This window comes from Colias eurytheme, chromosome 1 (assembly GCF_061535395.1).
Source record: "Colias eurytheme isolate Ceu_HAF_F1 chromosome 1, ilColEury1 Martin Lab GWU primary, whole genome shotgun sequence".
NCBI lineage: Eukaryota > Metazoa > Arthropoda > Insecta > Lepidoptera > Pieridae > Colias > Colias eurytheme.
Window position 1 is genome coordinate 10,047,237 of NC_142980.1, and position 15,562 is coordinate 10,062,798.

Below are 15,562 nucleotides of genomic sequence, written 5' to 3' on the forward strand. Positions count from 1 at the left end.
TGCCTAACATTGCCGAAAATACGATATGTACATATAATATATATGCTTTATAAAATATACGTTTTTATGTGAAATGTTTTTATAAAATATTGAAAGTTCTCTCCATTAAAAAAAAATAGCTTTTGATATTAATCACGTTAGTAAGTATATAATATATATGCTTGTGATATACATATACATAATATGTTGTTCATACTTCAGATAAATGTGTAATCATCTTGGTTTTACAATATTAGTAGCATCTTACTACTGTGATTAATATTAAAACTTCAATACATTCTCTTATACGCCTGCTTGTCAAAATTGTACGCGTTTCTACTTTTTTTTTTTAATTTTTTTGTATAAACAGGTTGCAAATAACGACAATATCGGCGGCGAATAAATTTGACTACATTTAGGCGTTTCTAACACACTCTTAACACGCATTTCTAGTTTAGAAAATTTTGATGTAAAATTACGATGCTATCCATCTACTCCGTATGTTTGCATACATTCATAAATCATAATATTACATACATAATAAATACAATATAACATCCAATATAATTTCTTTATATGAAATAAGTGAAAGTCATTTTAGATAAGACGGACAGATAGTTACACTATTATTATATAACATTTGAAAAAATGTCTACTAAATTCTTACACATCGATAACAACATTCATAATGTTATAATATCAACATAGTTAGTAGTACCCTATGCATTCGGGCTATCCTTAGAACTAGATAAAATATTAATAATTTATATATGTACATACATAATATTTTGTATTAAAATAACACATTTAGAGTTGAAACACTACATTTAAAAACGAATATTTCGTCCAATCATATTTGAGTCCAAATAAAACACACTATAAGTTTATCCATCATCTTCTTTTTTATTAAACACAATGGCCGACGATGCCTTTGCGACATCACCATCGAACCTTTCCAGTTCCCGAAGGCACTCATCAAAAGTCACTTCCGTATCGCCCGCCACCACAGTCTTTATTTTCAATAACTTTATAGCGATATGTACATTCCAGTCTGTAAACTCTAAAGCCTCTAAACATTCCTCTGGAGATGCCTGTAACAAAATTATATATTTATATAACTGGATAAAAGTAAATTGATAGCCTCTTTAAAGATCGCGGTATTAAATTAATAACATTTTCCATAAAATCTTTACTATCTACAATATTAAAAATATGAAATGGTGTATGTATGTTTTCTTGTCTTTCATACAGGTTGCAAGGGAGATATTTTATCGTATGTGAGTGATAAAGGCTACATTTTACCTCAGTAAAACATGTCCTCTTCCAACTCCCAATGGGAATCCACTGGGAGATTCACTATTAGGCGCATTTGAAACATTCAACACAATTTTAAATTCCGATAGATGGCGCTATTTTATTAACGTTATAATGTAATATGACAACCTATATTTTTTTAACTACGCGATCGCGAGCGTAGCCGTGAGCCCTATCCAGTAATAATATACATTTGGGATTTTTATAGTTCGTGTGCTGTGTGGCTGACGGTTATAGGTATGCATTACTTTAAATTTGGTTAAACAAGTAATGCTTTTGAGAGGTTGGTTATAGTATTGGTTGGAAATATAGTGAATCTTATTGCTTCTTATTTAGGCTTTGCTTAAATTTATTTACTTATTGCGTCCTAGCAAAAATGTTGTACATACCTGCTGTTTAAGAACTTTGTTCATAATTCTGACCTCGTCGGACTCGACACCGCGTTGTTTTGAGGAGGGTTTTTTATCTGCGAATTGAAGTAAATCCTCCACTGAGACGTGATCTAGAAAATAAACCTATTTTTTAACGTAGCTTTACGACGCATTGGTGAAAAGGTGTACAGAATCTGTACCATCTCATCTTTTAATGATTGTATTAATTGTTTTTCTTTTTGTTATTCTTTTCACTAGCGATATCAAAATTAGTAATAGACAGACCCCAAGCGGTTTCACAAAAGTGCATTTTGGTTGAAAATGGCATGCGCCCACGTGCATAAAAATGTAATTCGCCTTACAGCACTAAGTAATTAATAGTGTTAGTTAAGGTTAATTCATACAGCGGATACTTTATAAATACAAAAATATTTAAGTATATACTTTCAAATCATTTCTAAAAATAAATTCTTGCAGAAAAAAATTGCGATTGCATTCAGAATATATATGTAATAAGAATAATAATACCATAATAATAATTAACAACAGTAACATAGAAAAGATTTATCTATATTAATTACATTATTAAAATAAGTCAGGGTGTTAACACGGACTATATATAAATATTTAATTTTTTTTTTCATTCGACTGTTCATTATTTACATTTAAGTTTCAAATTAATCTTTTCTATGAAGAGTGGTATATAATGTTAGTAGTATTAGAAAGTTAAACTCACCTTACTTACCACGCTTGTAGTCGCGATCCTCACCTTTAAGGTAGACCTCTTCGAATATCTGGTCTTCCCCCTCCTCAAGGCTAGCGTCCAAGTTACTTATGTAGCAATTGAATGGGTTCGTAGAGAGGTCAGGCAGTTCTATTTCTGGATAAGTCGAAGTCGGAAGTTCGAACGGATTCCTGGGATCGAGAGCCGAAGCGTTTTCCTCCTCTGCTGGTTTTGCTGCAGCTCGTGACCTTGCTCGTGTCTCTGGCAGTGCCATTGCCTCTGCTAGTGCCTTTTCCTCAACTTGCACTTCTGCATCAGCTTTTGCAATCACTTGCTCTGCTTTAGCCTTTGCTTCTGCTTGTGCCTTTTCCTCAGCTAGTGCCTTTGCCTCCGCTTGTGCCTTTTCTTTTGCTTCACGGTGTGCCTTTTCTCTGGCCTCTCTTTCCTCGTTACGCATCAGAGCTCTAGTATTTTGGTATATAGCGCACGCCTGGACGTTAGCCGGGGTGTTCAAAATGGGACCTGGGATGTCACGTCCCGGTAATCGTAGTGGGTATTTCCTGTAGTGGCGCGGCTTGTCAACCAGCTTTGGTTTTGTTGACCGCGGTGGCAGGGGTAGCTCATTACCCTGAGGATTGATAAAAATTTATTTAGTTTCAGTCTACGTAAATACTTCCTTTTATGTAAAATAATGGGTTAGTCAACATAGCTTTATACTCACATCGCTGTCGATTGTCGTGATCGATGCCGACGGGTCTCCAAGCGCCAGCCTATAATTTATTTAGGTAATATAAATTAGTAATTCACAAGTTGGTAGAAAGAAACATGAGTTTATTATTAGTCTAACAGAAGCCCTCTTCCAGTAATTAAAATATGCACTGTTACACCAACAAAGAGATAGGAAATAAATGCTCATAAATATATTTTTTACATATTTTAGAAGGTAACTGGACTCTTAATTAGTGTAGAAAATAGAATAAGACTACAGTCTACAGATAACATTCGTTTGCTAGTTTTACATTTTGCTCTTTTCGAATAGGTAAATCTAAGAATTTTTTTTTATTTCTCACTGTCGAATCAACATAATGCCAATTTTCTCATTTAAGCCAATATCCTAAAGAAATTAAGAATGTAATTTGTACAATGATGAATGAATAAAGACTTCTAAATAATCTTGTTATCGTCTTGTCAATACATAATATAAACATCCAATGTCTCTGAGAAGCCATAATTCCATTTCATTCCTCTGATGTCGCTGCATTACATCAACCACTAAGAAACTGACAAAGAACCAACAACATTCATCTGTACTTGAATTATAATGTTAACATTAATTTAAAGTATGAAATAATATAATATAGTCGACACCTTAAGTGAATACTGAAGATTTTTTTTTGTTCGACGCTAAACAAGAAAACAGCGTTGCTTCAGGATCTAACAGGTATTCAGGCAAGATCATCATGCTAATTACTATAAAATCAGCACAACAAAATCAGAAATAAAATCAAAATAAATAAATGTGTTTTAGTGTAATTTGTAAAGTCTACTAAGTTACAAAATGGATAGGTGAATCGAACTTAACTTTATCCGGTTTGAGTAAAATTTTGCGTCGATTTTAAGTATTTGATGCTACAGTAATAATATGAATTTTAAAAGATGTGTAATTTAGACGTAGAGGTTTGGCGTACACGATTCAAGAACAATTGAAACAATTATTGATATGACAAGTATGAATTTTAATAGATTGTTAATTAGAAATTAAGGACTTTTTAACGGATTTTAAACGCGATTTATTCTAAAATCCATTAAAAAATCTTTAATTTCTAAATGTATAATACTCGCGTAAAATCAAACACTAGAAAATACTAGATTGTTAGTTGTTTGCAAGCGGTTGATATAAATCAAGTAATCGTAGAGACTCGACGTCCATGATACCCTTTTAAGATTAATATTTATAGACGTGTTAGTTGATAATAAGCGGTTAAAGTTAGTCAAGTAACCATAGAGACTACTGATCTCTTTATTACATACCCTCCCGACACAGGTTTCTGTAACGAATTGAAGTGTGATTGTGTATATTGATTTTTAGGTGATTCTTTTGGTATCGTGGATGGCTTAGCCAACATATCGTGTGACCTACTAATCACCGATAGAGCGGGAGTTGGCTCTTCAATTAAACTCGCGTATACCATTTTGGATTCCTCTGTTATGGACGCCTGTAAAAATCAAACAAAAACAAAACAAAACAAAAATTATTATTATTTTCATTTTATCACGTATAAAAAAAATACTTGATAAAATGTAAATTATAATAAGAGTAGGTAGTAAAAAAAAACAAAAATAAAAAGTGCTGTCTTGATAGCAACTCTATAATCTTACTTGAATGTCAGGAACGCTGTTTGCTTCTTCGCTAAAGTTCCGTTTAGCTGTAAGAAATAATTAATGCGCGTGTTATTTAAATGTAATTTTTTTTTAATATTTAATATACTTACAGTGAATAAAAAACGGTTGCATCTGATAGTTCGACCATGTAAAATTCAATACTTTATATGAAATATTAATATTATAATTCAAGTTCAGGTGAATGTTACCAGTTGGTTCCTTGTCAGCTTCATGGTGGTTGCTATGATGCAGCGACACTAGCGGGAACTTGAAGTGGAATTTTGACTTTTCACTGGGGGACGTCGGTTGTTTATCCTCACCCAAATCATTCATAGATCTGAAATTTATAAAAATACTTTTGAAAATCTAAAAAATAAATTTGGACATCAAACATTATGTTTATACTTTATATCCATCATAAATAGTTAAATACATCGCCGACGGAAGAGATAAGCTTTGAGTAAAACGAATAATAAAATTAGGTACTTACAGATACATATACAAAATTAGACTAGGCTTTAATAGATCTTTGTCAATGTTGTCCTGCATTACATGAAATATTGTTCAAAGTAGGTCTTAACTTACCAACTTATTAAGAATATGGTCTCACAGAAAAATCCTATGATCCGATGTGTAGCCTTTATAATAATATTTGTTATTATTTATGAAATGAATTTAAAAATGATAAATGATGAAATGAAATTTAAAATGTTGTTTAAGTATATATAAGAACACAGTTATAGTTATACATATTATTATTTTATTACGTTATTGTCTTGCTATTATTTAGTAATAATATTTCATGGTTTTTCTATTTCGTTATTGTAATGTACCTATTAAATTAACTTGAATATTAAGTCACAGGTATTGATATTGCTTATATGTATTAGAAAAATTTACCATGAACATAAGTTTGCTTAATTTTTATAATTAATAGAAAAATATAAGCCAGCGAATGTTATCCTTTTGTATTTTTCGAATTGTAGCTTTTTGAATTATGTACACTACTGGTGACAAAAAAAATGAGGACAACACTAGTTTTTAAATAAAAAAAAGAATCATTAAGATCGGTTCACCCAGTCGATATTTCTCAGGTAACAAATCAAACAAATTTAAAAATTGAGAAAACCCTCCTTTTTTAAAGTGGTTCGAAAAAGAAACAACTTACTTGGCGGTTAGCTCGTTTGCCATAGCGCAGGCTGTCTCCAGGGTTCTCTCGTCTTGTGGCGACATTGGCTTCATGGTGCTGTAAATCTTGTTCTTCTCCGACTTACTCAGTGTACGAGTCCTGCCCAAAGCATTTCTAAATTAATCATTTAATATTATGCTGCCCCTAATTATCGTATCTACATATTTATATTTTCAATAATTTAAGACACACCTGATAGCCGTTGCGACCTCCTCCTGTTGGAACTGTCCCTGAAAATATATAATGCGTATAGTTTATTCAGTAAATATTAAGAAAGATCAATAAAACATCTAATAACGCTACAAATGACAATACAACAAACTAATATATTGTACACACGGTAGTGCCAGGACTAGATAACATTTTAGTGAGGTATTTTAGCTAACTATCATCTACCAGAAACTTGCCTATTTTCTGTTTCCCATATACCCTACGGCCTACATCGTAAAAGTTTACCAAGAACATATTTACCTGCCAGTGTTCTTACATAATTCGAACACAAATACACAATAACGTCGTCTAGGTTTAGATCGATATAATAAATACACATCTTATATAGAAACCGGCTGTACTTGTTAACACAGAAAATATATCTGTTGTAATTGATGGGCTGAAAAGTTGATAGGAAAACAAAGAAAGCAAATTTAATTTGATTATTCAATACAGTTGCCTTCGAGGACGATACAATGATTATGGTGATATAATTTTTCTATACAATTTTTATAGTACAATTTGTCTTTAGACATTAAGAAGGCATCGGTTTCAGCGATTAACCTATTAGAATTTATAATATATTGACGGTACATTCATTTCAGCGATCATTTTCTTGAAGCGTAAAAACAGGAAAACCTTTCTGGACACCAGATCTGAAGAATGGGTGGATTCGGAAAAAGTTTCTGAGCAAAATTTGGGACACGTTGCATTGTCTTGATAAACCTCAAAAAACAACAATCTAGAAAGAAGAGCTTCTAAGGGGTTTCATGCTTCAAACTCTCCACAAATGTTATGGTGTAGTCTCTATTTAAAGTTTCTTTTTTTCGATGAATATTATACCATACGCATCCCATAATATTGACGCCTGAACTTTGCCAGCCTACTGCTATGTCTTTACATGCTTTGGAGTCGATTGAACATCATAAGACTCGGATGTCAGCCTTGATTAAAGATAGAATATTGCTCAGAATATTGAATGTGAGCTTCGTGTAGATAGGTCCATCACCTTCATTTGACATAATATTTAGTCTCAGCTATCTAGTTGTATACACTTTGTGGTCTTCTAAAATTATTTTGTGAATTTTTTCTTTTCACGTATTACCTCCTTTTTAGGGCGTCCAGTGTATCGTCCCCGAAGTTCATTTCCCTCATTGAAATTTAAAGAAATACTTTAAATGTAAGTTGATGCGATGAGCGCAACGCCCAAATAATGACTATCTAGAAAATACCGAGCTACAACATAATTTTTTTCGCGAAAAACTAATGCTTTGTCGACACATGAAATCTGTTTTATTCGTTTCCTTCGGACTAAAAAAATTTGCTTTACTTATACTACGTCTATACAAAACGTAGTCCGACAGCTTATAGACAGATAGCTGTAGTATCGCTATTAATTTTGTATTAACTTTTCAACCCAACAAAAGTCCAGTGATAGGAATATACAAGTAATGTAGGTATAGATTCTTTTATAAATGGGTACCGTGGATCAAATAATTAACATCGTTAATCGCTAAACCACAATATCTAAAAAATCATTACTAAAAAAGTTAAATCGATACGGACTTGAAACATTTGTCAATCGAACTTGAAACACATTTCAATTGTAAAATTCATCAGGCGACGTCAGTTCTTTAATTCAGAAATTGTTTATTATGTTTAGAATTTTTATCAGTAAAATCAAATCTTTAAATTAGTTACTTGTATCGACCATTATTATTATAAATATGTAATCATAATTGAAAAAAGTTAAGCAAATGTGCAGTTCTAACAAAACGAAATATAATGTTATTCTATGTCGTCGTTACTAGGTTACGTTGTTGAATTTTGTTGAACTGTCAAATGTTGCCTATTAAAATGGCTCTACTATAACGATATTTGCTTTTTATCGATACAATCTTTAAAAATATGATTTATAAGAAATCAATTTTATACAAACTATAATTACATATTATATTAATACTAAATTCTAAAGTAAAATGATGGTTACATTTTATAAGATGTTACAATGTTACAATTTTAAAATGATTAATGTCCTAAATTTGATACTAGGCGATGTTCGTTTTATGTGCTGGCTAAAATGGTAAAATGTACTTCTATACAATTCCAAATTTAGCGATGGAACTCATGGTATAATAAACGATGTTGAATATGGTGTATTTCTAATGGTATATCTCGTATATCTTATACTATGTACATTGTACATCAAGTAATTAAGCGTATGAAATAAAATGGAATAAATAACGCTTCAACATTTCAGTGTTTTAATACTAAAGTACAGTATCAGAAACTACTAGCTATTTACTAACCCATAACCTTATACTACGCATAACGTTATATCTAGAGGTATATTTCGAACATTCTTAACTTGTGCGATCTAAAAAAATCGTTTAGGTGAGCTAAAACACTTATCAACCTTACTTACATACCATTCGGTTTTAGCTGCTAAAAATGAATACACACGCTTTTAAAAGACTTTTGTTTTTTATTGACCACGATACTAAATATAATACGACCGATAATTTGATTCGGTTTCATGGATCGAATATTCCACATCGTAGCTCTGAAAGTAATATAAATATTGTTTTTTTTTGCCAATGTATGTTGTGGTATGGTTAAATTAATAGAAAAAAAAAAATATCTTTATTAAGTACAAAAATTAATGCAGTACAATAACAGTGTGGCTCTGTCTTCCTAGCTAGGAAAATCCTGTGTTAAGGAAGACAGTTCCTTCCCAGAGAACATGTTCAGTACAAAACAAAGATTACATTAAAATTGGTACTCACGTCTTCCTTTCGCTGACCATGGTTCCGAAACATCACCTCAATTTCATTGAGAAGACTTTGACTGAAGTCAGTGTATGTTTTCTGGAAAATTAGGACATACAAGTTTTATTTTATATCTAACAACGCATTAAGCTAACTTAAAGAACAAAAATTCCCATAGCTTGCGTGATATTCGCGTACTTTTAACAAATTACCGTTTTAAATTGTAAGTAATGAAAAGGACGTACGTTTGGTAATTTAAACCATTTTAACAAACACTTATCATTTTTTTAATGCTAGGCTAGGGAACTATGGTGATTTTTGTTTTTTACTCTAAAATAACTATTTATAAATATCAAAATTAGAGTGATAAAAAAAAACAAAAAAAAGCTCCTAGCGCAAGCATACAAATGCTAAGCTAGGATTGATACACGAACTGTTTTTGTGAGCTATATGATATTATCTTCACCAAACCCGCTAATTTCAGACTGTGCTGTATAAATAAAATGGATACCCACTGGTATACCGGGACTATCTGGCGCTGCTACTTCAGCTCTAGCATTATCTGTTGCTGTACTCTCCTGTTAATATAATATAGATATCCATAAGACTTAACTTAAGACAAACTAGACCATGATTATACTATCTTTGCCCGCGACTTCGCATGGTTCCCTACGTACTCATAAAAAAAGACGGGTTGCACTCCGGGCAGAAGTGAAAACTTGATTGTTAACGTTGAGCATGTTTGATATTTTGGAATGGTATCCGTCTTACGCTTTTTCGATCAGGTCACGTGTCCTGACGCGAGTTTAAGATTTTATACCCATTACAGAAAAAATGCTCAACGCTGCTAAAGAAGTTTTCCCTTCAAAAATTGGCACACAGATATAATATATCTCTGGGCCAAATTTTATGCAGGTTTGCTCAGTTGTTTGAGCCTAAGTTAACTAACATCCATTCATACTTACAAACGTTTGAGATAATAAGGATTACCAGCTTCCATCCAGTGCTCCTCATGAACCTCTAACGTTATACAAAAAAATGAACAAAAATAACATCAAAAAATAAGCAACAAACAATACAACAATGAAAAGGAACAGGATACTAATGTCTCAATTTGGCTTTTCGAAGTCGATTGAGCTTGTTAGTTTTTGTCCTTTGAAAGAGTAAAGTAATTTAAAGTTCAATTAAATTAAAATTATAATTTTGTTCCAAAATCAATTAATATTATCTATGTAAAAGTAGATGTACATATCTAGAGCCACGGGGGTGAAACCACGCGGAGCAGCTAGTCATAAATGTTGTTATTATTCAAATACTGGTATTTAACCATTGTATCATTTTAATTTTTTCAAGTTTTGCACGTTTTTTTCTTTCAGATTAGAAAATTAAAAAATTAAATAAAAAAAATGTATAAATTTCATTCCTCACGCTTTTTCGACCGTTGTTGTCTCATACTTAACAAGTTAAATACTAAAACCTTCTTCGAGAACCATTGTATGTATTAAAGAAAGCAGTAAAATCTGTTGGGTAGTTTTAAGGATTAAGGAGAGTGGAAAGTGACTTTGGTTTTTACCAACAAATGAACACATCAAATGAAATCAATGATAATTGTTTAAAATTTAAATATGATAAGGATCTGTATCAACAAAGTAAAAAGACACAGAAGCATTATATAAGTTTATTAAACAAAAATAATACTTACAGTATCAGTGTCCGAGATTTCATGGTACTCGTGGGCCTCTGAGCTCTTGGCTGCAGTATCCTCAGTTTGTTTGTGGGAACGGCCAAGAGTAGCAGATTTCACCTTTTAAAATAAACCAAAATTGGTTAATACTTCATATTCACAATTGTAGGAGATGTGTATTGTTATTTCTGAAAAATTTAATTTTTATTTTTAAGTTGCTTATTATTAAACTTTTGACTTTGATTTTTTTTTTGTAGTCCTAATAAAAATAAGCATACTGCAACAAATTTTGCGTTGTTTTATTTGAAAAAAAAAAATGCGATACCCAGGTATCAAAAAAAATAATACCCGGGTACGAAAAAAGTCCGGGTATCCGAAAACCCTAGCCTCCACTACGAAGCCTTTTTTTTTATAGTGGGGAAATCTTCTCCACTACTAAGCCTGCTATAAGTTACTGAAAGTCACTTTGTTTATTGCATACAACAATTTCCGAAATTGTAACAAAATTTTACTCATAAGTGATTACATTTTCAACTACAGCATAGAAACTTTTTTCACTTGTCTACACTAATATTATAAAGAGGAAAACTTTATTTGTTTGTTTGATTGTAATGAAAAGGCTCATAAACTACTGGACCGATTTTAAAAATTCTTTCACCATTCGAAAGCTACATTATCCACGAGTAATATGGGCTATATATCATCATGCTAAGACGAACAGGAGCGGAGTAATGCGGATGAATCCGCGCGGTAAAGCTAGTTAACAATAATATTGATTCATTTTCTTACCTTGCTTAAGAGGCTCTTGCCGCTTGACTCTTCCTTTTTGGACTTGGAACTCTTCTTGGAAGCTTTACCTGGCTTCGAATCTTTTGAATCCTTTGAATCACCTATAATCATAATATTAAATTAATTATAATAAGCGCGAAATTATTTCAAAACATGTATGAAAAAATAATAATTATATTTTTTTTGTACCTATTTCTACACTAAATAAAAGGACAATTCCATATCGTGATAGTTTTGACCATAAATCCATACTAATATTATAAATGCGAAAGTAACTCTGTCTGTCTGTCTGTTACTCAATCACGCCTAAACTACTGAACCAATTTGCATGAAATTTGGTATGGAGATATTTTGATACCCGAGAAAGGACATAGGCTACCTTTTATTGCGAAATATGTACCACGGGCGAAGCCGGGGCGGACCTGTAGTATTTTATATTACCAACGAAGTTCAATACGTTTAAACCGTAAATGTGTACACTTACAGAAATCTCTAGAATTAAATCAATAAAGAAGACATTTTAAATGTTTTGAAAATATTTTAGAATTATTACCCAAATAATTCTGACGCAAAAAAGTTCAAAAACTAAACTCATTCTTGGTTCTTGGTTCATGACTTGGAGTGGGGTAATTAACACGATTTTCTTCTATACATAGATTTAGTTTATTTTGTTCGAATTTCTTCAATTAACTTCCCTTATCTATTTTATCGGTGTATTCGTTAGGTTCAGTGTGGGGTCGGCACATCCAACTCTCCTTCTCCACAATGTCATACAAAATATTAAAAAAAAAGACGTGTGGTACTCGGGGACTGCCGCGGTAAAGCTATTGCATAGCATGCCTTCAAGCCACACCTCCGTGTCCGTCGGAGTGGGGAGCGTAAGGTTTTTTCGTTACGGAATTTCTCGATTCGGTCCCCGCGCTCAAGGCCCGCGATAGAAGCTATGCAATAGCTTAAAAAAATGAAATTTAATTGAAAACTAACGCATATGAATTAACTTACGATTGTCACGTTTGTCCCCGCCAGAGCCGGAGCCCGAGCAGCCACTGGGCACGTTGTGTGACGTCAGCAGCGGGTAAGCGATGCACGTGGTGCCGACCAGGTGTGATGGCGAGTTCGGGTTGATCAGCGGCACTTGCTCCAAGTCGTCCGACGGCTTGTATGGCGCCACGATCTGGCGCGGAGGCTGTTGTGTATGTTTCTTTTATTATTGAATTCATCATCAGTATATACGTTCCCAATACCACGAGCAATTATTATTGAATTATAACTTTTAGTATTCAATTTTTTGAACTTAAAAATACAATGTCAATTGCTCAAGTTACAAGATATAAATAAATATACACGAGTATCTAATGCGTGATATCTTTTTTTATATTATTTTCATTTCAAATGTTCAAAATTTCCACGAGGCTTTCTAAAATACGTAATAGGTACTACTTAAAATTGTTCTTGATATAGAATAAATATGTTAAGCTTTACTTTATCATGGTAACCAAATATAACTTGAAAGGCAAATTACACAGGTAAATTCATCTATTGTGCTTGAGGTGTAATACCGAGGGATGATAAAAAATTGTGGGTGTCATGGAAACAAATAATGATAAAATGTATAAGAAATAAAGAAATGGTAACGAACGGAAAGCTTACAAAATATAATATTCATGCACAAAAGTATTTTGTAACCACCTGTAAATGGGTACAGAATGGATAAAAGTTGAATAAAAACCTTCCATAGCATTGTTTCTGTAAACATAATGAAATTGTGCTGAAAATAATGATCTAAGATTCAAGACCTACCTACTCACTATAAATGAGACATTACAAATTTTCTCTTTCCTGAACCGAAACGACATTATCAGCTTTAACTAAATATTGTAATTGGCTAAATCTCTGGTAGAACCATAAGACATTTATATCCCTACTTTAAATCAACTAATGTACTTGTAATACTACGAGCCGACAAACTTTTAACTTGGTAGGACTATTCAATAGAACAAATTCAAAAACGATTTCATTAAATAAATATGTACAACTTGTTTCCTGCGAGACTACAAGATACTAACAATGTAGTCAATACTTTATAATTGTTTTCTCCAAAAACATATCACGGTCGTTGCCGAAGAGGGAAAAAGCTCAAGATTCTAAAATTGGAGCAAATTACTAAATCCCATCAAACGCAAAAGGAATCACATAAATCGTTTGAAAGCCCACGGCGTTATGGAATAACGAGTAAACCAAATACATAAAAAAAAAACATTCTAATTGAGAACCTCCTTCGTGTTTGCACTTTGACTTTGATATTTGAAAATAATGAAATCACAATTTAGGACAATACGAAAAAAATAATAATTACAACTCATAGTAAACTATTCTGCAATCTATTATCGTTGTAACACAATATACAGATACATACAGTAAGGGAACTTCATACAAAACGTTCGGAATGGCTCACGCACACAAGCAAGTGTGTTTACGAGAATCATAAGGGTAGGTATTCAGGGGGATCGATAGTAGTGGGTGACACATCCACAGATTTTGAAAGACAAAGAAACATATTATAGAAAAAAAGTTTGTATAATATGTTGGTAACATTTTCGATGTGTGAGTAAAAGTTATGTGCACGACACACTTTCACATTAAGTAAATATCGATTGTTTATAGGCCTTTCAATAAACATATAAATCCCTGACGTGCCGACAAATTAAAACAAGGTTAATTTTTAATTTCTGTAGACATGAAAGAACGAGTTCAAATTATACTAAAATATTTTTCATCAAAATGTTAGCTACAGATAGTCAATTCCACTATGTTCATTCTTTTCATTCTAAAAAAAAATCTAACTTAAAAATCTTGTATGATGATGTTGTGTCTCTTGTTACGTCCCGGCCCTAACAGCAAACTGCTGACTACGCCGTTCGCATGGGAACGGAATGCGAGCGTGGTTTTGCTGTGTTAGCTTTTAAGACTTCTTTAGAATAATTATTCAAAGTAGTTTTAAAGTGAAACATAATTCTCTTCATATGATTTGTATATAAATATAAATACATAAAAAGTATATTTTTATCGATAATCGTCACGTCACCACATCACGTCAGCACTAGCCTGACAAATTGTTCTTTTTTTCATCCTAAATTAACAAAAAGGAAGAGATTCTACCGTCTACGCTCCTCTAAAAATAATTATATTAATTTATTTTTGCATATTTGTTTTTACGAATTTGGTTTAATTTTTTGTTTTAAAATAATTAAGTTTACATAATAATATAAATTTTATTGCAAATACTGGTTAAAAATAATTGTTGAATATAAGTACAAAATATAGAGCTAAAACAATTGGTACATTAAATAGCGTTCTGCGTCCATTACTAGCAGGTATGCAGGTGGATTATTTCTTATTGCAAATTAATATCTTAGCCACAAAAAAGGACACTATTATTGTATCTTTACGGGTTTCGATCTCAAAATTACCACAAATGCAACTTTAAAAAAAATCAAACAAAATATACCGGCTGAATTGACTACCTCCTCCTTTATTTTTGAAGTCGGTTAAATATCAAAAAGGTAACAGCCCAGGTAGCAGCAGTAAGCTATACTTCAACAGTGCTTACGTCATTATTTCATCACATGGGCTTAGTTTCCTAACTGTATGTATCTGTCAACTGTGGTTGCAATCTTCTTGAAAGTAACGAAAAAGAAAAAACAAATTTAAAACAAAAAACATCGCGTTTCAAGCCACGGCACTTACGCATCCGGCGACATCCAGGAAGGCAATGTCGCCAAAGAACGCGCCGTCCAGGCCCACGTGGCCCGTGTGCTTGACGTCGCCCTGCGGGCCCGATATCATGCAGTGCTGAAGCGAGCGCTTGCCGGTGTACGTGTGCCGCTTGGCGTCCGAGCGCAACAGCGTCGAGCGGAACGAGCGGTTCGCAGAGCGCGACTCGCGCGTCGTGTATGAACCGGACGCGAATGAGCGTGCGTTCTGGGTAACAAACGTGTCTCGTTTACGACCAGCTATTCTTTTTTCTTTTTTTTTAACAATTTGAAACATTTTAAGAAATCTAATATAAGACAAAAGGGAATTTCGAAAACTGTTCGTTAATTCTATACGTCTGGTCGTCAACAAGAATGGGATGATAATGTCACAGTGTGA

At 32.7% G+C, this 15,562-nt stretch overlaps 1 protein-coding gene across 7 annotated transcripts in view; it reads right to left on the minus strand.

Moving 5' to 3' along the window:
• Positions 1-862: 862 nt before the first annotated feature.
• The window catches only part of Ack-like (activated Cdc42 kinase-like), a 31,671-nt gene continuing 16,971 nt past the window's right edge, over positions 863-15,562 (minus strand). For 2 of the 7 annotated variants that reach the window (XM_090103964.1, XM_090103974.1), the window contains exons 13-27: positions 15,158-15,391; positions 12,413-12,596; positions 11,411-11,511; positions 10,640-10,741; positions 9,453-9,515; positions 8,956-9,036; positions 6,152-6,189; positions 5,939-6,073; positions 4,980-5,107; positions 4,768-4,814; positions 4,420-4,604; positions 3,110-3,158; positions 2,410-3,016; positions 1,683-1,795; positions 863-1,070 (exon numbers count right to left, since the gene is read on the minus strand). In XM_090103964.1, coding sequence (XP_089960090.1) covers positions 864-1,070; positions 1,683-1,795; positions 2,410-3,016; positions 3,110-3,158; positions 4,420-4,604; positions 4,768-4,814; positions 4,980-5,107; positions 5,939-6,073; positions 6,152-6,189; positions 8,956-9,036; positions 9,453-9,515; positions 10,640-10,741; positions 11,411-11,511; positions 12,413-12,596; positions 15,158-15,391 — 2,274 coding nt within the window. In that variant the 3' untranslated portion in view covers position 863. The remainder of the gene's footprint in view (positions 1,071-1,682; positions 1,796-2,409; positions 3,017-3,109; positions 3,159-4,419; positions 4,605-4,767; positions 4,815-4,979; positions 5,108-5,938; positions 6,074-6,151; positions 6,190-8,955; positions 9,037-9,452; positions 9,516-10,639; positions 10,742-11,410; positions 11,512-12,412; positions 12,597-15,157; positions 15,392-15,562) is intronic. The other 5 variants (XM_090103981.1, XM_090104005.1, XM_090103989.1 and 2 more) reach the window with 5 other exon arrangements.